Genomic DNA, 24459 nt, shown 5'->3' on the forward strand with positions numbered 1-24459 from the left:
ACCATCGTCTTGGCATGTTGCATACTCTCGGGACCGCGTCCTGGGATGTTTCCTGGGATGCAATGAAGAGGTCATGGCTCCTAAGTCCGAGATTAGACCGGGACGTGTAGATGAACCCGAGTCCTGGTAAACGAACCAGGACCCTGGTAAATGAAGAAGGATGTTGGTAAACGGACCTGGACCCAGTGGCCAGGTTGGGCGTGATAAAGTATCCCTGATACCGACATCACCCCAAGAAGTGTGGAGCTATGTCCCCATAGTTAACCTGTAGAAGAGGTTACATCAGGAATGTACACCGTCGGTTCAGAACTGTACTGCCACTACTCTGACAGATCTTGTCCCCTGAATCTCCCTCGAAGCCCACGACACCCAGACTGACGCAACATTCTGTCGCGAGCCTTTTAGTATGGTTATGTTTAGGTAGGCCCAATGGGCCTTGGGCAACATACTTTTTATATTTCAATCCTTTGTATTACGCCTTCATCAAGAGCCAATAATATTTACACCCTTATTGGGCATGGATTAATCCGGCCCAAGCCCAGTGCACTCACTTGTCTATAAATATAAACAGTGGTTCATTGGAGAAAAGGATCGAATTCTCTTCGAAGTGGCATACACTCTGCTCAAATTCAGAGAGTTCATTACTTAAGCTCTTAAAAGCTATAATACAATCGACTCGTGGACTAAGGCTTTTTAACGCCCCAACCACGTAAAACTCTTTGTGCGATAATCTTTATTTATTACTATCTAAGCTCTTTTATCTTTAATAATTCTAGTTTCTGAAAAACTCGGTAAACAATAATTATTTAAAAATAATAAATAATTAAAAAAAATTAAAAAAAGATATTTTTCTAGATATTTTACAATAATAATTATTTAAAATAATAAATAATTAAATAAATTAAAATATGATATTTTTGAGATATTTTACCATGATAATTATTTAAAAATAATAAAATCATACGTTTATAACTTAAATAAAATTTAATTAAACTTAAACTCACTTATTAGAATAATATCATATTAAACATATAATATAATATACTGTGAATTAGCAACAAAATAATTTTTTTTTTTAAAAACTAGCAAGAAACTTAAATTTAAAATCTACATATAATATTTAATATTACATTAAATATATAATATATAATTTCTTGTTGTCACTCCCAAATTAAAAAACTAGAACAAATATAAACTTAAATAAAAATAAATAAATTATTTAATTAAAATAGGATATTTATTTCAAAATTTATATGACATTAATATAAATAATTAATAAATTCTATAAATAAGACTAAGCAAACATGTCATATATTATTATATAAATCCCAAAAGTTAAGAGTAAATTGGAATTTTAACAATAATAAATAAATAAAATAGCACCCATTTTACTCTTCACACCAATTTTAATTGACTATTTATTATAAAACGTATTATTTTAGTAAATTTGACATAAATATTTTCATTAAATAATAACAAATACTTTTTTTATTATATCTCTAAAATATGTAATATATATCTTATAAATTTTTTTACATATTTTAAATTTTAGAAGCTGGAAATTTAATAAGAGTGCTTTTATCTATACCGGATTTTTTCTTACTGCACATCTTTCTATTTAAACTCTTCCTAAGTTGTTAATAAAAAGTCACACACATTCTAAAAATTTTAAGTACAAAATTACTAGTAAATGTTACTTTTTTTTTTTTGGAAACTTTAAAATTTATTATTTAAAAATTGAAATAAATTTGACATTCTTAAGGAAATGATAATCTTTTCAAAAGTAAAAGACATAAATAATTTAAAAGTAAAAATATATATCACTAAAATTAAAATCATTAGTAAAATTAAAATACTCATTTTCATGCATCTAAATTTAAAAGTATATTTATTTCATTAATAATTAAAAATTATAAACTAATTAATATATAAGTGATATATTAAATATATTAGAGATATAATAATATTTTTTTTCTTTATTTTTCAGTATTTGATGATAATATTTATGTTAATTTATCAAAATAATATATTTAGGATTAATTAAAATAGTGTAAAGAGAAAAAAAAAGAAGGTGCTATTTTATTTTTATTTTGTTAAAATTTCATTTTATTCTTAATTTTTAGGATTTATTTTTAGAATATGACATTAATTAATTAAAGACTGTACCAGCCAAAAAGTAATAATTGGGATTTAAATGCTAAAAAAAAATGGGAACTAAGTGCATAGTTAATAAAGTTTGGGACCAAATGCTATTGGCTAACGTTTCAACAATAAACCAAAATACAAAGAAAAGGATAAAATAGTAATTATAGCACTATATTATCCCTTTTTATAAGCTTAGCGTCTTTGCAAACTCCTACCAGTCTCCAGAGAACTGCATAGGCTCCGTCGAGAGGCAGTCCCAGCCAGACCTCAAGCTCACTCAAGGTTAATCCTTTTTCCTATTTTCTTTCTGGGTATTTTTTTTTTCACTTCTAATTTGTGTTTGATTTCGTTGTTTTATTTTCGGTATTTGATAACAAAGCTCGAAATATCCAGTATGCAAATGCTTTGTTTAACATCAAATGGAACCTGATTTTGACTATGACTAGTCATACATATATTAGTTTGAATTGCACTTAAGTTGTTATTTGATGAAAACGAATGTACAGTTCTCAAGAAGCCATGGCTTTCAAATATAATGCTTTTATGAGATTGATTGTGTATTACTGTTCTGTGTTTTATCATTTGGCTTGTTCTAATCACTATACATGTAATGAGAGATTCAATTCTCCTGCTTTCCATACTTGTAGAACAATATGTCTTTGAAAGAAAAATATGAGTGTTTGGCATTACTTTTGAAAAGAAAAACAGAGAACATGTCAGAAAATCTATGAAGTAAATAGGAACTTTACAATTAGATATGATATTTTCAATCAAATTGACTAAAGGATTTGGCATAAGTGTATTATGGTTTGATTTATCCGGTTCAATTTTCTGTATAGAAGACAAGCAAAGAGGAAAATGGAGAAGTATTTTGGCAATGCGTACAGAGGTGATCCTGGTGTCCCGCACGCTGATCCAGACCGATTCTGGAACATATGGATTGGATCAGCTACCTTCTCAGCTCTCACCTGGTTCAATCCCTACATGTGGCAACTCTCTAACCAATTCAAGTAAGCTCTCTTTCATTCCAATTTATCTAAGATGTATATTGAGATGTTGTAGGTGAATTTTGTGTCACTGAATGGCGGTGATTGTGTACTTGAACGAGCCAATTAGCTTTTGTTTTTAATTTAATCTTTCAGTTTGGCTTTATGATAAACTATGCCGGTGCTATAGCATAGCTGAATGGAAAGATTTTTGTAACTGAATGCCATTCGTTGTTATATTTTTATTCCCTCACATAGGCTATATGATTAACCATGCCGATGCTTAAGCTGAATGAAAATATTTTTTTGGACTACTTTTGCAACCGGGCCCCTTGATTAACCCTATAATATTTGAATAATTGAAAAGTATAGAAATTGTTATGTGGATACTCAGGGGGGATTGAATCTTAGACATTGTCGGCCACATGTCTGACCGTTTTGAGTTATCTCTTGAGTTATCGTTTTATTTTGGTACCACTCAGCCCTGTTGTGATTCACATCGGAAGTAACTTAGTCAAGCTATTTGTTGTCTGAGATTCTCCAGTCCTTTCTCTCTCCAGGTTTCTCTACATTCTCTACCTTTCCCATCTATGGTTCTCACTAGTCGGGAATAAGAATGTCTCTCATTTTGATCTAAACTTGTTTCATTTGATTTTCTCTTTCTTCATCGTAAAAATTGTCTGAAACCTGTGATGGTTTGTATTCAATTTCAGTGTGGTTGTCTATATGATTTTGCTTCCTTGCTTGGATTAGTTATACAAACCTGTCTGACAATGTGAAATTCTTGCAGCTGGCACGACAAAGCCATGTTGTTTGAACAGTATCACTGGAAGAAGGCAATGAAGAAAGGGCAGCCTTACAAGTTTAAGGTAAGACTATTTGACATTACAATTGCTATCCTTTCATAAAATCGAACTAGTTTGCCAATTTCTTAGCCCTTTCCCTTGTGCTGAATTCAATAGTGCTCAGAACAAATAATTTCTTTCCCCTAATTTTTTTTCACGTTGCAAAAGCCCCCCCTTTAAAGTTTCAAACTGTCAGAAACCTCTTTCTGTTACATTTCGTTCAAAAAATGAACAGAATTATGATGTGGTACTCTCATGGATTGTTCATTTCCTCTCTGAATTAATGACTGGGTCGACTTTTGGTTCTGAATTTATGTTATGTTTCATGCTACGTCATAGTTTCGTTTATTTTTTTGACATGAACATAACAGTAAAGGGTGTTTCTAATCATTGAAAAAAATTGGAAAACTTTTGCAACACGAAAAAAATTCAAGTGGCATGTCAATAGCTATGCAAGATAAAATCTTGTTGGTTTAGTCCTATGATTTTGATATAATAACTGATCTCGTTCTATTACAGTAGTTGATACATGTTGAAATTGTTGTTGTTGCAGTGGAACGAATACATGGACAAGGACCACAGAGATTCATACTATTTCAACTGGCCTGTTTATTTCCCATAGTTTCTTACATTGTCTCTATATATAGTCATGAACTTCCATCTTTTAGTCATGAACTGTGAGACCAATAAAATTCTTATGGATTTTGTTATGACTCTATGTTAAGTTTCATGAGAAAGCATTGAGCTTTAATAGCATAATCTTTCCTTCAACCATAGTTGCAGGCTTATGATTGTGTCATTTTCAAGACTCAACTTCATAGATTTGGTTGTCTTATCGTTTGTTTGTGAGTTCCATACGCACTGCAAATGAAAGAAATGGATTCGGTGATTACTTAAAGAACACAAATATTAAAGATTTTTCTTTAATATCGTTTTTTTTTGTGTGGAAAATAATATGCTTGTTTAAAATCATAAATAAGCATTTTGTGAATGACATAGCAATTCATTAGCTAACAACAAGAGTTACATATATAATTATCTATATCTACTAGTTTTTTTTTGTTTCGTGCCTGTGCACGAAACTTGAAAGTTCAGTTTTATATATTTGTAAAATATAATTTATTTTTTAAAATTAAATAAATAATATTTATAGTTTCAATGAGAAATTATTTAGAAAAGTAGTTCCACCATTTTGCCTATTATCCAACTTCACCTATTTTTTTGTTTTGAAAAGTAGTTCTTATTTTTTTTTCAATCTCTTTAAATTTAATTAAAATAACTCAAAAGCTCAATATTAGGCATGTGTCACCCACTGTAAAAAATAATGTAGATTTTCTTTCTACACAAAATTCTGTAAAAATATATTCACCCAAGTATAATATATTTTTAATAAGCAATAAAAATTAACAATTATAATTAATATATTTGAAAGATGATTATTTTTTTTTATAAAATTTATTCTTTATTAAAAATTGTCCAATTTAAAATTTTATAGCATAAGTACATATATGTTTCCATCGTTTTATTTGTGAACAAAATAATATTATATCATAAACATAAATGATTGTACATAAAAGGAAACAAAATAAAAAATTTAGGCCTTTTATGTAGAAAGAAAACAAAACACAAATCTATACATGTTTTTTGTTGGCAAATTTTAATCTAAATTGGTCTTTGATTATTGAAAAATAATAACTATATTAGCTGACATTATTTCTAACCATTGAGTGATAATATCATCCAATAGTTAGTTTGTTTATTGAGAGATATAAAAAAATAATATCATGTTATAATTAGAATTCAAAATTTTACTACAATTAATGATCCTAAATTATTAGTTATTTATTCTATTTTTGTTCTATCTTTCTCGTTTTCAAAAAGTTAAAATGAAAAATTCTATTTTAACAAAAATAACTCTTTAATTTATGAACAAGCTAAAATATGGAACAAATACTTTATTACTTTATCATTTTATTTTTCTAAAATATCATTTCTTAATTTATAAATAAATATATTAAAATAAAAATTATATAAAAATAGTTTTAAAAGGGATGTTTTTATTAATATATATATATAGAAATTTTTTTATTCATTTATACGGTATTTAAATAATTGTTTCATTTATATATAATTTATAATTTTTTTGGGAAATTTCATATTATATGCATAATAACTTAATAAATTTTTTTAATATGCCACTATAATTTACTATCTCAAATATATATTTTTTAGACAAAAATACCTCCAACATCGAAATTGCATCGAAAAAGCATTGTTTGGGATAATAATCAAGTTTTCATGATTGCATCGAAATATCATCGATGTACCATCGATTTTGCATCGAAATACTATTGATTTTGAATCGAAACATCATCGATGTACCATAGATTTTGCATCGAAACACCATCGGCATCGATATACCATCGATTTTGCATCGAAATACCATCGATGTAGCATCGATTTTGCATCGAAACATCATCGATGTATCATCGATTTTGCATCGAAACATCATCGATGTACCATCGATTTTGCATCGAAACACTATCGATTTTGCATCGAAAAAACATCGTTTTGGATAAAAATCAAGTTTTCATGATTGCATCGAAAAATCATCAATGTACCATCTATTTTTCAATGCAAAATCGATGGTGTTTTGATGTTCTTTCGATGCAATCATAAAAAGTTTTTTTTTTTTTTTGCCAAAACGAGGTTTTTTCGATGCAAAATCGATGGTATTTCGATGTAAATTCGATGGTACATCAATGGTGTTTCGATGCAAAATCGATGGTACATCGATGATGTTTCGATGCAAAATCAATAGTATTTCGATGCAAAATTGATGGTACATCGATGCTGATGGTGTTTTGATGCCAAATCGATGGTACATCGATGCTATTTCGATGCAATCATGAAAACTTGGCAATTTCAATGCAAAATCGATGGTACATCGATGCTGATGGTGTTTCGATGCCAAATCGATGTTACATCGATGCTATTTCGATGAAATCATGAAAACTTGATTATTATCCCAAACAATGATTTTTCGATGCAATTTCGATGAAATTTCGATGTTAGGGGTATTTTTGTCTAAATAATTGAAATTATCATATATTTAGGATAGTAAGTTATGGTGGTATATTAAAAAATTTCACTAAGTTATTATGCATATAACATGAAATTTCCCTTTTTTTTTTTTTTTACAAATATACAATTTGTACTAGAGAAATGGCCACATGCTTTCATGGATGCTCGGAAATCATAATCACAATACATGAAATGAAGGACATACTATAAAGCAACTTTATCATCAATCGTGTTCAGTCATATATGCATATTAATTAAATTAGTCATACATACATATTTTAAATAACTGTTACATATATATTTTTAAACTCTCGCTCAAGCTTTAGTTTATATATATAGATATGGTTATTGTATACTTATTTATATACGTGAGTAGCTATATATATTTATACATAGCGTATATGATAATTTTTGGTAAGTGTTCTTGAACTTCAATAGGAAAACTCAAAGAAGATACAATTGTACGACATGCTTCCGGTATAGAGTTCTTTTTAATTTTAATTATTTTTTCGGATGTACGCTATAAAACGAAATAAATCTTTTGCATATATGTACAATACACTACTATAACGTGGATGAATTGAGCTCCTTGATCACTATAGATTGCTGAACTAAGTTTGTACGACAAATTTCTATATATATATACATAGTTACCATAATGCTTGCTAGCTAGTAACTCATGGTGTTCATATAATATCGAACACAATGTCATTCTATCCTAAATGTAACTTTATGCAACCCAATACAATCTATAGTAACTTAAACAACCTAAATGCATCAACAATCATTTCAAGTAAAAATGCAACTTACAACATGTTAAGCAGCATATTATGCAACATAGATCAACTTAAGCCACCTGATATGTAACATAAAACAATTTCTTATGCAAATTAGAACAACTTAAGCAACTAAAACAATTTCATTATGCAACTTAATCAACTTTTTGCAACCCAATGCAACCTAAGCAACTTAAACAACTCAAATGCATTATTTATCAACTATTTTAGGTAAAGATGCATCCCAGAACATTTTAAGCAACCTCATATGCAACACACATTAACTTAAGCAACATGATATGAAATATACAACAATTTAAGCAATCTTATTTGCAACTAAAGCAACTTAAAAAATCTCATATGTAAATTACAGTAACGTACTATGTAACATAAAGCAACTTAAGCGACCTAGTATGCAACCTACAGTAACTAAGTCGTCTTAAACAATCTCATTTTCAAATTATAGGAAATTAAGCAACCTGTTATGCAACCTAAATCAACTTAAACAATCTTATATTCAAATTATAAAACTTAAGCAACCTCATTATCAACCAAAACAACCAAAAGCAGCTTGTTTCTTGAATTAAGAAAGGATTTACTTGTGGTGTAAAAAAGTTCCATGCATCTGATCCTCTATCTCGGTAAGAATTAAGCATTGAGGAAATGTTTAATTTTTTATCTTAATTAACAAAAGGGGACTAAGAAGCAGCATAGATAAAAAAATGGTGTTAAACAACCCTTGAAACTCCTTAAGAGATTTATAAAGCAACTTGATAAAAAAAACAATGAACCCATAAAACAACTTATTATGCAATCCTTGAAACTCCTAAGCAACACTAATAGAAACATGTTAAACAATCCATAAAGCAACCCGTTAAACAATCCTTGAAACTCCTTAAACAATCCATAAAGCAATTTGATAAACAATTCATAAACCAACATGTTAAGCAACCATTGAAACTATTAAGCAACCCTATATATCAACTTTTTAAGCAACTCATAATCCTCATAAGAAACTTAAATCATAAGAACCTATTAAGTAACTCCTAAGCAACCTGTTAAACAACGCTTGAAACTCCTTAAGAAACTTGTTAAGAGGCCCTTGAAACTTCAAAGTAACCCATCAAGCAATCTGTTAAGCAACCATTGAAGCTCCTAAGCAACCATATATAGTAACTCATAAGCAACATATGAAGCAACATGTTAAGCAACCCTTAAAATTCATTAAGCAACCCATAAATAAACTCTTGAAACTCCTTTAAGCAATCTATAAAATAACTTGATAAACAACCCATAAATCAACCTATTAAGCAACCATTAAAACTCTATGACAACCCATAAAGCAACCTGTTAAACAACCCTTGAAACTCCGTAAGCAATTCATAAAGCAACTTGATAAAACAACACAATAAACCCATAAAGCAACTTGTTAAGCAACCTTTGAAACTCCTTAGCAACCCTAATAACAACCTGTTAAGAAACTCTTGAAACTCTAAAGCAACCCATAAAAATCATTGAAACTCCTTAAGCAATCCATAAAAGCAACTTGATAAACAATTCATAAAGCAACTTGTTAAGCAATCCTTGAGGCTCTTAAGCAACCCTATATAGCAAATTGTTAAGCAACCCATAATCCTCATAAGCAACATAAATCATAAACAACCTATTAAGCAACTCATAAAAGTCTTTAAGCAACACTAACACTTGAAACTCCTTAAGCAACTCATAAAACAACCTCTTAAGCAACCCTTGAAACTTCAAGGTAACCCATCAAGCAATCTGTTAAGCAACCATTGAAACTCCTAAGCAACCCTATATAGAAATCCATAAGCAACATGTTAAGCAACCCTTCAAATTCCTTAAGCAACCCATAAAGAAACTCTTGAAACTCCTTAAGCAATCCATAAAATAACTCAGTAAACAACTCATAAAACAACCTATTAAGCAACTTAAAACTCCATGACAACCCATAAAGCAACTGTTAAGTAACTCTTGAAACTCCTTAAGCAATTCATAAGTCAACTTGATAAAAAAACACAATAAATCCATAAAGCAACTTGTTAAGCAACTCTTGAAACTCATAAGCAACACTAATAGCAACATGTTAAGAAATCCTTGAAACTCTAAAGTAACCCATAAAAATGATTGAAACTCTTTAAGCAATCCATAAAGCAACTTGATAAACAATTCATAAAGCAAGTTGTTAAGTAATCCTTGAGGCTCTTAAGAAACCCTATATAGCAACTTGTTAAGCAACCATAATCCTCATAAGCAACCTAAATCATAAGCAACCTATTAAGCAACTCATAAAAGTCTTTAAGCAACACTAACACTTGAAACTCCTTAAGCAACTCATAAAACAACCTCTTAAGCAACTCTTGAAACTTCAAAGTAACCCATCAAGGAATCTGTTAAGCAACCATTGAAACTCCTAAGCAACCCTATATAGCTATCCATAAGCAACATGTTAAGCAACTCACAAAGAAACTCTTGAAACTCCTTAAGCAATCCATAAAATAACTTGATAAACAACTCATAAAACAACCTATTAAGCAACTTAAAACTCCTTGACAATCCATAAAGCAACTGTTAAGCAACTCTTGAAACTCCTTAAGCAATTCATAATTCAACTTGATAAAAAAACACGCAATAAATCCATAAAGCAACTTGTTAAGCAATCCTTGAAACTCATAAGCAACACTCATAACAACTTGTTAAGAAACCCTTGAAACTCTAAAGTGACCCATAAAAATCATTGAAACTCCTTAAGCAATCCATAAAGCAACTTGATAAACATTTTAAAAAGCAACCTATTAAACAATCATTGAGGCTCTTAAGCAACTCTATATAGCAACTTGTTAATAAACCCATAATTCTCATAAAAGAAACTTGTTAAGCAACCCTTAAAACTCCAAAACAACCATTAAACCTCCAAAGTAACCTACAAGACAACCTATCAAGCAACCCTATATAAGAGTAACTCAAATAAATTTAATTAAACATTTACTTTTGAAATTTCTTATATTGATTCATGGTGGTTTTAGACATATTTAATTTGTTGTCTTTGTAATAATGTCTGATATTTGATTGTCACCATGTATGCTCATCAGTGTATGTAGTTTGGTACAATTTAGTGTATTTTGTTAGACTCTTATATTCAGTAATCATGTGTATGCACCTCAAGTATGACTTGTGTTTACCCGTCTCTAAATTTTATGAACTTTTTTTTATTAGTCTAGTCTACATTTACCAAATATAAATATATAACACCAAAAAAAAAAACATATTGTTTAAGAAAAATAACTATAATTCAATTAAACATAAAGATGATTTTTGTGCCTTTTTAATTATGCTATAAAATGCAATAATCATGGTCAGCTTGTTCTCAAATGCAAGCCTGACCATCTTCTAGTGTGAATATAGAGGTGGACCATCAATATCACATTTAAGAAAAAACAGAGTGATAAAAATCTTAATAAATAATTTATTATCGGGTATTACTTCCTCTTCCTTTTTCTTGGACAAAGCAAAAGTAGGCTTCTTCATCAAGCTCAACCCGATATTTATCTTTTCCTTTCAACAATACTCTTTAATAGTCTCTCTCTCATATCCTAATCATCTATACTTCAGCCCAGCCCTTTAATCCTTGGATGTTTAGCAACGAAATATGATATATATATATAAGGCTTATTTTTTATTGTGACAGTGATTTATCAGAAGACATTCTTGAAAGTGAAATATCAAGACAAAATAAAAAAAAGTCCAATCAATAGTGTTATTGATAACGACAAAATATCTTTCAAATAGATATATAACATTCTAGCTTAAAAAAGAAACAAAAAAATACATAGTAAACTGCATATATAGAAGGAAGTAGACATAAACTAAATAAAAATTATAGCTGGAAGAACATATAGCTCGACCAGAGTAGTAGACTATACATACAAAAATCCTTTTAACAATATTAGTTTTTCATAATATATAAATAACATAATCAATTGCAACTGAGTTTGTAAACTGCAAAAAGATAAACCAAATGTTGCAGGAGAAAGAGAATAAAAGTGCAAGTATCGTGGAGAGAGGCAAAGAAAGTGAGAAAAATATTTGATGTATAAGCCGTTTTAACGAAATAAAAAAAATTAGGTTGATGTACAATTGAAAAGGCAACACATATAAAAATGAAAAAAAAAACACGTAAAAATGAAAAAAAATAATAAAGAAATTATCGTATTTAGGATAATTTCCCTATAAAAAACTATTTAAATTTAGTAATATTTATATATTCTTCCTGTAAAGCAATTTTTTAATACAAAAATTTCCATAAAAATTTAGTAACTATAAATAATGATTAAATGTATTAATTTGTTACGTAATTAGATGGTTCTTTTTAATTTTTTTTATATGATGATGGTCAGTCTTCTTTTACTTGGTAGAAGCAACGTGTAATGCACGTTTGCTTAATTTTAAAGTTGTAAATATTGTTTATAATTTTAATAAAAACTGATATACAGTTTTTTTAAATATATATGTCATAGAATGAATTATAGTTCAATAGTATATATAAATATTTATAACAATAATTTCAACATATATGACATCTAAACACAATATTGACATAGATATATATTTACATGGCTACATGACATATATATAAAATACAATAATATTTAAAAGAAAATTAATAATAGAAATAAAATAAGAATATAAAAAGTCATAGTGTAGACAGTAGTATACATGCATAAATTATTTTTAGTTTCTAATGTATCTCGCAATGTCCTTTGGTGAATTTGATGAAGAAAAAAAGCTCCTATCACTTGATAAAAAATAAACTATTACACAAATTTATAACATAAAAAAATGATTTGTATGCCTTTATTATTTTTAAATAAATATTTAAATTATCATAAAATATCTTAAAAATATCATATTTTAATTAATTAATTTATTTATGTTTGTTCTAGTTTATGGATTTGGCAGTGACAATAAAAGATTATATATTATATGTTTAATATAATATTAAGTTTAAATTTAATTAAATTTTATTTAAGTTATAAAATGTATGATTTTATTGTTTTTCAATAATTATCATTGTAAAATATCTAAAAAATATCATATTTTAATTTGTTTGATTATTTATTTATTTAAATTTAAGTCATGTTTACAATCTATAGTTAAATATAAGAATATTATGTTAAAGTTAATAGGAAAAAATAAAATACTGTTAAAACCAAGAATTTCCGTTATCTATACACTTTTTTTTATATAGAAGAGATATTACTTGTATCTTTCACTACCTTGTTGGTATGTTTATGAATTGTTTTATATATATATATATTGTACATTTGTATTTAAATTTATTCAATGCCTTGCATGTGGATACTTGAAACTGTAATCAGAATTTGAAATTCCGTATTTTAATATTACCAAGTGATTTAAAATAAATAACTTAATTAAATGCGGAATTTTGATTAAGTTGTTTAGTCAGATTTCAGTTTTGTTCACACTAATTATGCAACTATTTAAACAGAAACAGAAAAACAAGTAAAAATTCAACACACGAGAATTTTTACGTGGTTCAGAAATCTTTTCAGATAACCTACATCCACGGGGCCACGCCCAGAGAATAAACCAATTAGTAAAGAAACAATGTGTACAAAAGCATTGACTTAAACAATGTAAGACTCCCTCTTAAACTATTGCCGCAATCTTGTTGTACTCTTCTCTACGAATTTGGTTTGATGAAACGCTGATTCTCTTGAACTCCCTTCAAAGAATAGCGAGTGCACACTTCCTCCCGAAGTGAGACTTAGATAGAATCCTCTCCCGAAGATCCTTATGAACACGTTCACAATAGACACTATCTGTTTACAATGAACTAGATAGATATCCACAAGTACATTCAGCACTCTCACAAAGATTAATGTGAACAAACTTAATCTCTACAAAGAAAAATACTCTTCAAAATAACATAATGTTTACAAATATTCAAAATGGAAGAGATGAAAATTCCAAAGGCCTTGGCAAGATATTTATAGGTAAGGAAATCGTCCAAGGCCATCATTTTCTGGTATCTTTGAAATCAATTTGCAAATTCCTTTGATTAAGGAAATCAGCCAGCCAAATGAATTCTGTGTCGACAGTCAGCAATGTAATCAATTTTATCTGGCAGAACGAACATGGTCATTTTTTTTGACCATGTTCATTTTTGATACCTTTTTTATTCCAGAATAAACATAATCCCTGAAAATAATCTCAAGATAATTGAAATACATATTTTTACCAAATATTGATTATTGTGATAAATAAGATAAAAAATATATTTACACTTAAAAGATATTTTCACACTAGAAAATCAGCTGAATTAATTTGATATTTAAATCATTAATCAATAAGGATATGCTACTGATTTTCCTTAATAACTTTAAAATATTTTGTCTAAATTAAAGTTAGCCAATAAATGATTTTACAGAATTCACCAAATTAATTATTATGAAAATTTAAGTACTTTTAGTATATTTTTTAATACATTTGTTTATAAAAATTGTACACTAATATGATAACATTAGTCGCATTAAGCACATATCATAAACATATACAATATATATAATTTAAGTGATAAAATGCATTTAAATATAAGAAATATAACATAATGTTTGATTAATATTGCTGGTCCTAGAAATATTATTTATTATAAACCTAAGGTTTAGATAGAATTAATAAGAGCATGACACTTGTCATAATCATGTTTATTAAGGATTTAAGTATTTTAATGAATAATTTGATTAAAAGAAAGATCTAGAAGCTCTAGAACCTTCCAGCAACTGTTAGGATTACGTTTAGACCCACTCAAGTTGTTTAATCAATTTCAAATATGCTGAAAAAGTGCAAATACGTGTTTGATATATCAATGTATGCCGATATATCACAGATATAGGGGCCGATATATTGCCTACGGAAGATACGGAAAATACGTCAACTTTGCACGAATGTTCGAACGGGGCTCGGGAAAATGGTCCAGCCGATATATTGCCCAGGGTAGGCGATATATCGCCCCTGGTGCTTTATTTTTGAAAGTTTGGGATTTTAATTTTAAAAACAGCCTTAACCACTTGGACCTGCCTATGAACGATTTTGACCGAGTTCTGGGTGTCTATTGAGCGAAAATTCAAATCTTTTTTCATTTTATATTCATTTATTTATTCAAATTAAAAGGGGTTAGTTTCACTCCTTGAAATCTATAAATAGGACCTAGTACTCAGCCATTTCTTCATTCTTCAAGCAATTGTTCAGAGGCTCCAAGTTGCTAAGGTTACTATAGAGAGAAAGTCTTGGGTTTTGGGTTAAAAGCTTTATCATTCTAAGCTTTTCTAAACACTTGGGAAGTGAGATATAGTGTTATTTCGATATCGAGGTGTAGATCGGGTTCTAGTTCAGCCAAGGTATTCTTATCCTTAAGTTCAAGTTCTTCATATTTCTTTAGTTTTCTTTTATTTTGTTTTCAGATTCTAACTCTTGTTTATGATTCTTGGTTAGGTACTTAAGTTTCTTGAAACTTAATGTTCTTTTCGGTAAGTTTCTACTTGGATGGTTTAGTTCCCTTTTCATATTCATTCGTTAGAAATACTCACCATTCTTACGGTTGGTTTTAGGAGTGTTCCAATCCTGTTCTTGTTCTCAAATATCCCAATTTTTGGTAAGGAAAATAGGATAGATTTTATGTGTTTATATGTTTAAGCCATGATATGTTTTATGCTATGACATATATATAAATATGTCTTCTAGTCATTTGGGGCTTATAGTTTCTTAGATAACAGACCCCAATATTTTTTATATTTCTTGGGGCTTATTGTTGCTTAGGTAGCAAACCCCAAGATTTTTTTTATCATTTTCATGGTTTAGAGTTATGATTTACCCTACCTCGATTAGTAGACAGAGGACCTAGATGTGTTATTATATGCTACCATGTGATCTAACCTACCTCAATTAGTAGACAGAGGACCTAGATGATTCATCACATGCCATGTTAATGAGTTAATGGCCATTAATATTGTAGCCCTATATGATATACGTTTTTATAGTCATATGTTTTATAGTCATATGTTTATGATTAAGTCTTATGTGTTAGTATATTTTTCTTGCTGGGCATTAGGCTCATTCCTTTATTTTTAGCTTGATGCAGGAAAATGATTATGGAAGGTGGAAAGATTCATGGCAACTTGGCTTGTGTGTTGAGGATGAATGGATTGAATGGACTGCGTGACGATTGTGGATGATGTTTTTTTTTGTGTTTTAAATTATGTTTTGATGTATTTTCGCAATTAGTATTTAAACAATTAAAGTTTATGTTTTATGTTTTATAACAATGGGATCCCATACCATATTTTATGTTCATAAATTATTTTGTATTTGATACACTATTTTGGGTTTTAAATAAAGTTATGTTATTTCTTAGGTTTGTATCAAAATAGTAGCTATGTCTAGTAGTTTTAATGGTCCGAGGTCTTAAAAATAGTTGGGTCATTACACAGTTGTAGATCATCTATAGAGGATTGAATGAAAAATTATGGTTGTAACAATGGATAACGTATTTACTTTAAGTGTAAAGCGTTCTAGGAGTTCTAGAATGCAATTCCAAGTCCTTAGTGGAGTCACGAGGAGTTAATAAGGTAGTGAAATTATTCGATAATAATTTTACGGTAGCTTATTGGAGCTTGAATTCATGGGTCCATGGTCCCCACAATGCCTTTGATTAAATCATCTAGATAGTCTCGATTAATTGATTTAATTTTTAATTAGGATTGTCAAAATTGTTTTGTGTCAATTTTGGACAATTTTACTAAGATGTGGAAATTAGAGAAGAAAAGAAAATTTTGGGAAATTTATTAATTATGACAAATTGGTGTTAAATTGATAAATAGTATTAAATCAATGTTCAAATTATAATTAGTTAACATGAATTAATTAATTATTTAATTATTATTTATAACATTTCGTATATCACGAAATCTGTTTATAATATATATTATATTATACTTATTTAATTAATTATTAATAAGGGTTTTTTTATTATATAATTATAGAAAATAATAGTATTTGAATAAATATACTTTTATGCTTTGGATTTAAAAATGGAAAAATCCCAAGGCTTAGAAAATACTATAGTATTAAGCTATATAGGTATTTTTAAGCTATTATTTTTCTTATTTAATTAAATTAAATTTACCCTAAAATGATGCTATAAATAGGTAGTTAAGTCTAGGGTTTTGAGATCTTAAGTTTTGAAAAAGTGAAAACCTAGACTCAAAAGACCTATTGTGGTCACCCACTTCTTCTCTATAATTTTCCTATCTCATGTGTTTAGAATTGCCCACCATAGTCTAGGTGATCAAAGGTAATTGTGGAAGATTGTGTAGGTTGAAGTTCCAGTTCATTATCTTGTCATTACTCAGTGACATAAATGAACAAGGGTTAGAGAGAGTGAAGGAAGAAGTCTCAATATCCACTGTGTAAAAATAAGATTCTTGAACTCTGTTATTTGATTTGCTTTATGAAATCATTATAAACATGTTTCTAGGATGTTTTATATGTTAATTTGCTTAATATACGAAACATACATGAAATATTTTACGATCTTGTAAAATGTATTCCCAAGAGACACGTGGAGTAATTATGTGTTGATTAATTTCATTATGTGATTTATATGCTTATGTAATTGTGCATGCACGAATATGAGTATTAAATGTGTTAAAAGACCCAATTTTGTTAAAAATGGACATTTTTGTAATTTTGACCCGTTGAGGGTAAAATTGTAATTTTATATGCTATGTGCTTGAGACCACATTATTATGCAGTTATATTTGTGATATTCAGCATGAGTTGATCCTTTTGAGTAATTTAGCAGAAAAGTCATGACTGGGATAAATACCCGGCTCGGGGAGAGCCAAGGGGTATTTTGGTAATTTTTCATATTTTGGGATTTATTGATATTTGAAAGTGTTTGATGGAAAATAAATTGTATTTGATGATTGGTTGATTAATTGGGAATTTAAGGTGTAATTTGAGGTTTAGTGGGAAATTAGGCTAAATGACCATTTTGCCCTTGGGGATACTTTGAAGAGAATTTATGGGGGAAGGGATAATGGTCTTTGGACCATGTGATTAGTGGAATTGGCTAAGGTTCAAGGGCAGATGCCACTCACGTATTCCCTCCCTATCTCTCTCAATTTTCCTTTTTAAAGAGATTTTGAAGCCAACATTCAAGACTTGAGGAAATTCTTGAATTTGGAGGCTTATAAGGGAGAATCAAGAACTTGGGAAGTAAAGGTTGCAGCTGGTTAATCCATTTTCTCCTTGGGGAATTTGAATTGTGCAGCTGAGGTAAGCTTTCTCTAGAGTGTTATTCTTTTTCCTAGAGTGTTCTTGAGTTTTTGAAACTTTGGTTTTGAATCTTGAATTTGGGGGTAGTACTAGAAAGTTAGCTTGACATTTTAAGGATTACAAAGCATTTATAATTTGTTTAGAAGCTCCATTTATATTGGTGTTGTGATTTGAGATGGGATTTTCAGACTTCGAGTAAGGTTCTTTTTAGCTTAGAACTTTGAAATGGAAAATCATGTTCATGGAGTTTTGGTGCGTTTTTGTGGTAATTTGATGTTGATAGTAGTTTATTTAAGTTGTATAAGGTGTTTTGTGGTTGAAAATATGCTGGAATACCTGTTTGGGGTCGAGTTTTGGGTTAATCATTGCAGAGGAAAACCGTAAGTTCGAATTGGGGAAGAACACTTTGAATTTTGGGCAATTTTGGGTTTCTGAAGACCAAGCGCGACCGCGCTAGTGTCCTAGAAAAGGTGAAATTTTTAATTAAAATTAGAGTTTCAGGATTAGGACTACGACCGCGTTGGGTAGGGTGTGACCGCGCCACGGGCAGACAAGATCGTACTAGGTGCCTTGAAATGTTAGTTTTCTGAATTTTGGGAATAAGGCTTGCGGTCTAGGGAATCTGGTTTTGGGGCCCACTTGGGGGCTTGGGGAACATTTCTAGTGCCTCGTTAACTGGAAACAATGGTTCCAAGAGTTAGGGTTTTGATTGGAACCTGGGATCTAGATTGGATTTATGATAAATGTACACCTTCGTTGTGACTAGGGTTTCTGTGAGGCTCAGGAAAGAGATCGCACTCGAGGTTGCTCCGTCTATAGAAAAGGACCCAAGGTAAGAAAACTGGCATATGCACATAGAGCAGACTGGTTGTCATGCATACTAGCATTGAATTATCTGTGAATGTTTGGTGCAGTTAACATTCGGTCATCGTGTGTAACGTGGGCCTTGGAGAAGCACGTACATATTCGGCCTGCTTGGCCATCACGGTCAAGTTATTTTGAGAAACTTAGATCATTAGTTTGGTCTTTCCACTTAGGTTGGTTTTTTTTTTTTTTGTAATGTTTAATATAAATATCTTTTGTTATAGACGTTTGGGATCCCGTGTATATATTCAAACCTTTTAATGGATAGTTTAATCTTTATTGAATAAAATTTTTAGTACCTAAACCATCTTATACTTTTGAGTCCAAATGACTCGTTTATTGAGTTAAGCGCTATTTTAAACACAAGGTGTAACAGTCCTAGATTTGTAGGACGTTACATTCTTGGCGAGTGGTGTTCGGGGTCGTGAATGGCGAGGTCTCGCGAGGCAGCCCACGAGAGGTGCAAGGCGCACACATAGGTGACTTAGCCTATTGCTTATGCGATCTCATGGCTCGAATTCCTTGGTGCATGGCAGAGTGATCGCCGGGGAGGGGTTGCCTAGCAAAACCCTAGGGACTCAGCCATTTGAGGTCTTTGACTTTCATACATTGTCGAATTTTTCCATCCAAAGTTGTCGTTCCTCATTCGAGCCACCAAGGTCCCAGGCCTCCCTGCCAACTTCAGGGGATGACGGGTAAGGTACTTTGCATATTTCTGTGAATTTGTTTTATTAGGTTGTCGATATTTTTTCTTGTGGAGACAGGCCCATCATATGGATTGCTTTTGTGGTTTGCTGGTTCTGTGTAACGCCCCAAGTTCATTAATAAGGCTTAGTTCCTAGATTAGGTAACGTCCTAAAATTACCTAATAAGGCTTAGGGCCTTGATTAGGGGCCATGATGGAAATATATGGAGTTATATGTTTATTTGATTGGGACTATGTGAGTTATATGATAATATAACTAGTGGTGTATGTTTAGGGGTATTAAATATGCATGTGGGCCCGTTTCTTATTAGAACGGAAACTTTCGTAATTTGGCCCGTTATGGGCATAATTGTATATATGTGCATATATGTGATATATGTATGAGACCACATTATTATGTTGGTTTACTTGAGTTACTCGGCACGAGACGATCCTAGGGAACAAGTTAGCAGGAAAGTCACAACAAGACCCAATACCCAACTTGGGGCGAGGCAAGGGGTATTTTGGGTATTTGGCATTTAATTGGGTTATCGGGCAATGAGAATGAATCATTGGGGATATATTTGGAGTTAGGGAGTTTAGGAGGGAATACTGGGAAATTTGACCATTTTTCCCTCGGGGACGTTTTTGGTACCCCGAGCCTCGAGATTAGCTTAAGTGAAACTTAAGCCTTAGGAAGTATAAAGAAACACACAAAAAATTCTAGCAGCTCACCAACCGACTCTTTCTCTCTCCCTCTCTCTCTGATTTTTCTCTCAACTCTTCTAAGGGAATTCTTTGTAAATTAAGGGGAAATTTGTTGGCTGAAGCTTGAGAGATTGAAGGCTTAAGCTTGGGAGTGGATTAGCTACAGTTGGAGAGACTTAGATCACAGTTGAGGTAAGCTTTGGACCTTGATATCCATTGATTTTTATGCTTTGTTTGGCTGTTCTTGAAGAGTTCTTGAGCTTTATAGCTCAAGAGTTGAATTTGGTAATTTAATGAGTTTTGCAATTGGGTTTTGTTGTTGGGAAGATGTTCAAACTATTGTGATGATTGAATTATGGTTATGGGGGTGAAATTGGGATAGTTTGGGTTGAATTTGGCTATTGGAAAATGAGGAAAATCTGGGTTCGCAGGGCCAAGTCGCTGCTCTGTTCTTGAGGGGTCGCAACTCAGCTGAACCCAGGGCCCTGGGAGGCCTCTGTCTGGGAGGGGTGTCGCAACCCTCTTGGGCAGGTCGCGACCTGCATCCCTTTGGCAGAGGGAGAGGGCCTCGGATTATAGGGGCGCACCATGATCCTCAAGGGCAAGTTGCGGCCCGCTTGGGCAGTTTTGGCCTTAGGGAATTTTTAATGATGAGAACCTTTTCCTTAGATCTTGGAATCAATTCCACTACTCGGTTTAGTGGAATTCGAGGCCTTGGAGGCTAGGATTTGGTCTGGAAGCCTTTACTTGCTCGTTATTGACAGAATCCTATATTATGGTTGTGACTAGGTTATTGCTAGGGGCTCGGAACTTGGATCGTGCTCGAGGGTCGTCCTTATTTTATGCTATACTCGGACCTGAGGTAAGAAAACTGCATCCAATATGTGTTATATGTGATCAGGGATTGGCCCGACTGTTATCAATAATTATGATTAGGGCTTGGGCCCCTGAGAACGTTTGTGTTTAAGCTATTGTTTCACATGTTGATTGATCCTACTTGAATATTTTCTACCTACTTCAGTGTTTCATGTTTGTTGCATGGATTCCGTGATTAGGGCCTGAGGCCCCATTAAATAGGTATGATTAGTATTATGAGTACGGTTACTTGAGAGTGTTATGTGATTAACATGCATGCGTACTTGTTTTGTTGGGATATGCTTATTCATATCTGTTCCTATATTAAGGTTTGAATACCTGGATCAGGGCTTGACTTATTAGTCAAGGACGGCAAAAGCGCGCTGCGCGTTGGTCGAAAGGCTTAAGCCTAAATCAGCAATGTACTATTACGTTGACCGACCCTATGGTCGTTGGAAAACCAAAGGTGTTGGGCTAGTTACTCAGAGTTAAGGGCGTGGGTCCCAGATCACTCTATGGTCACATAGCTAGGGCATAGGCCCCGGAGTTGGCTCTATGGTAAAATGTTCAGGGCAGCAGCCCCAAATTGGTCCAATGACCATTTGTTTGTAACTGAATAACTGTATGTGTAGGTTATTACTGCTGGACATGCTAGATAAGTATCTGGGAATCTGTATTGTTCTGTTTATGCACATGTATAGTTTTCTTGATGAGCCTTGGCTCATGGGTGCTTTGTGGTGTAGGTAAGGGGAAGGGAAAGCTTGACCAACCATGATTTGGAAAGCATCGGCGGCGGTGTGTACATATGTGGCTGCTCGACCTCCACCGCTGAGGATATTTCAAAGGAACTAGGGTTGTAGCCCTATTTTTGCCGCTTAGGTCGGCTGAATGTAATTTTGATGTATATACACCTTTTTAAAAGTTTAGTTGTAATATTTTGGGATCCCATGGTCGTATGAAACTTTTTAAATAAAAGTCAACGATTCCTTTGACCAAAATTTTTAACCCTAACCCTTGATATTAACCATAGTTATATGTTTTAAGCCAAATGACTCGATTAGCGAGTCTGACACAATTTTAAGTACACAGTGTAACGGTTCTCGATTAGGAGGACGTTACAAGTGTGCCATAAGAGCATAGTTGGATGTCTATGTGTTAGTATGATTTAACCGTAATTATATATGTGAATTTTATGAGTTATATTATGAAATGACTACTTATGCATGTTTAAGTGTATTAAATGTGCTTGTAGGCCCGTTTCTGTTAAAAATGGCATTTTCGTGTTTCTGACTCGCTGATGGTATATCTGTAAATATATGTTCTTTGTAAGTGGGACCACATTATTATGTGGATATATTTGAGATGTGTGGCATGAAACGATCCTAGTGAGCAATTTGGTAGAAAAGTTACATTGAAGATTAATACCCTACTCGGGGTGAGCCGAGGAGAATATTAGTAATTTGGTGAATTACCGGGGGTACTGGAGTATGAGTTACAATTGGGGTAAAATATTAGTGTTTGGAAGATTAGTGAGATTAATTGGGAATTTTAAGTAGAATTTGAGGTTTAGCGGGAAAGTGGTGTCAAATGACCTTTTTGCCCTTGGGGACCTAAAGGATAGATTTTTAAGGTATGGGCATTATGGTCTTTTTCCAAGAGTCTAGCCAAGACTTAGCTAGACTTCACTTTCATGTTTTTTCTTCTAGCAGTAGTCTATCTCCCTCTCTCTACTATTTTCCAAGAGGAGAAAGAAAACCTTGAAGTTTTGATCCTAGAGGTGATCTAGGTGGGATTTAAAGCTTGTGGCTGGGAATTAGAGGTTGCTAGGAATGCTACCTGCTAAGGAATTCGACTTTTCATAGAGGAATTCAGAGGTAGGATGCTGTTTTTGGTAGTTTATGTGTTAAGCTTGGCGAGTCCTTAAGTTTGGGATTCTAGGTGGTTCTTGGGGCTTTTTGTTGTTGATTGTTGGGTGTGTAAGTTACTATATTTGTTATGTGGTCATATTATGTTGGGAGATTTTTAATTGGATTAAAATCTAGTTTGGGTGGATTTGGGTCGATTGACGATTTCTAGAATCACAAGATTTTATGAGTTCGCGGGGTTGTGCTGCGGCGCTGTTCTTGGAGCATCGCGGCCCGCATGAACTCAGAGGCTAGGGCAGTTCTCTAAATCACCTTGGTACCGCGACACCTGGCGAGCTGCACCGAGGCCCGTGTCAAGGGAGATGGTTTTGGGGGACTCTCTGACTTGAGGTGTGCCGCGACCCTTCAGGGGTACGCCGCGGTAATAGTTGGGAAAGCTAGCCAAAAAGGGTTTTTTTTTATTACGGGAACTCAAACCTAAGGGCCCAGGAAGGATTCTACTACCCAATTTAGTAGAATTCTAGGTACTGGAGGCTAGGACTCGATCTTGAAGCTTTTTATTGATTTAGTTCTTGATGGTTATCTATTAATATGTTGTGACTAGGGGTACCACAAGGCTCGGGAAGGAAAGGATCGTGCTCGTTGTCACCTTACCCTATTGCAAAGGACTTGAGGTAAGAAAATCTTCTCTTGCACCAAGTGTAGGGTGTGCACCCCAATTATAGGGCACGTGAATGACCGTGTCATGAAACCATTTATAGTTGAATCTCTGCTGTGTTGGAATTTATGCTAATATATTTGTTTGTATTGATTGCTCATTCAGGAGGCCATTAACGACATTACATGTGTAATGTATGTTGTAGTGGTGGGTCCATAACGCGGATGCAATATCCGCCATAGTAGCAAGGCCATTGTAGAGATGTGGCATCCATCTACAAATCATGAGTCGTATATTGTTCAGAAAATCTGTGTGAATCAATTGTAGTTATAGAGTATGCTATACATGTTAATGTTATCTGATTATTTGTATGATTGTTTGGGTTTTCTTGTCGAGCCTCGGCTCATGGGGGCTTCGTGGTTCAAGTAAAGGCAAAGGAAAGTTGGATCAGCGATGAGTTGGAGAGCTGTAGGGGCAGCGTGTACATACTCAACCTGCTCGGTCTCCACAGTCGGGATATTTTGGGGAACATGAGTCTTTAGTTGAAAATTTGCTGCCTAGGTCAGCTAAGTCTGTAATTTGTGATAAACTTGTATTTTATTTGGAAACTT

The 24459-nt window shown here is 32.1% G+C and overlaps 1 protein-coding gene across 2 annotated transcripts; it reads left to right on the forward strand.

Moving 5' to 3' along the window:
* The first annotated feature begins 2271 nt into the window (after nt 1-2271).
* On the forward strand, nt 2272-4775 carry LOC133831131 (uncharacterized). 2 transcript variants are annotated; one of them, XM_062261320.1, is made up of 4 exons: nt 2272-2427; nt 2985-3155; nt 3922-4000; nt 4530-4775. In XM_062261320.1, the coding sequence occupies exons 2-4, from the start codon at nt 3004-3006 to the stop codon at nt 4596-4598; spliced, it is 300 nt and encodes a 99-aa protein (XP_062117304.1). In that variant the 5' UTR covers nt 2272-2427; nt 2985-3003; the 3' UTR covers nt 4599-4775. The 2 variants fall into 2 exon arrangements, with proteins under 2 accessions (XP_062117304.1, XP_062117305.1); XM_062261321.1 differs by having other exon boundaries at nt 2988-3155.
* The last annotated feature ends 19684 nt before the right edge of the window (nt 4776-24459 follow it).

This window comes from Humulus lupulus, chromosome 4 (genome assembly GCF_963169125.1).
Source record: "Humulus lupulus chromosome 4, drHumLupu1.1, whole genome shotgun sequence".
NCBI lineage: Eukaryota > Viridiplantae > Streptophyta > Magnoliopsida > Rosales > Cannabaceae > Humulus > Humulus lupulus.

What these genes read in the sequence shown, in the direction of transcription:
- LOC133831131 (XM_062261320.1), top strand. Translation starts at nt 3,004, where the DNA reads ATGGAGAAGTATTTTGGCAATGCGTACAGAGGTGATCCTGGTGTCCCG. An exon ending in CAACTCTCTAACCAATTCAA is followed by an intron (nt 3,156 to 3,921) that starts GTAAGCTCTCTT and finishes AAATTCTTGCAG; the next exon opens with CTGGCACGACAAAGCCATGT. An exon ending in GGCAGCCTTACAAGTTTAAG is followed by an intron (nt 4,001 to 4,529) that starts GTAAGACTATTT and finishes TTGTTGTTGCAG; the next exon opens with TGGAACGAATACATGGACAA.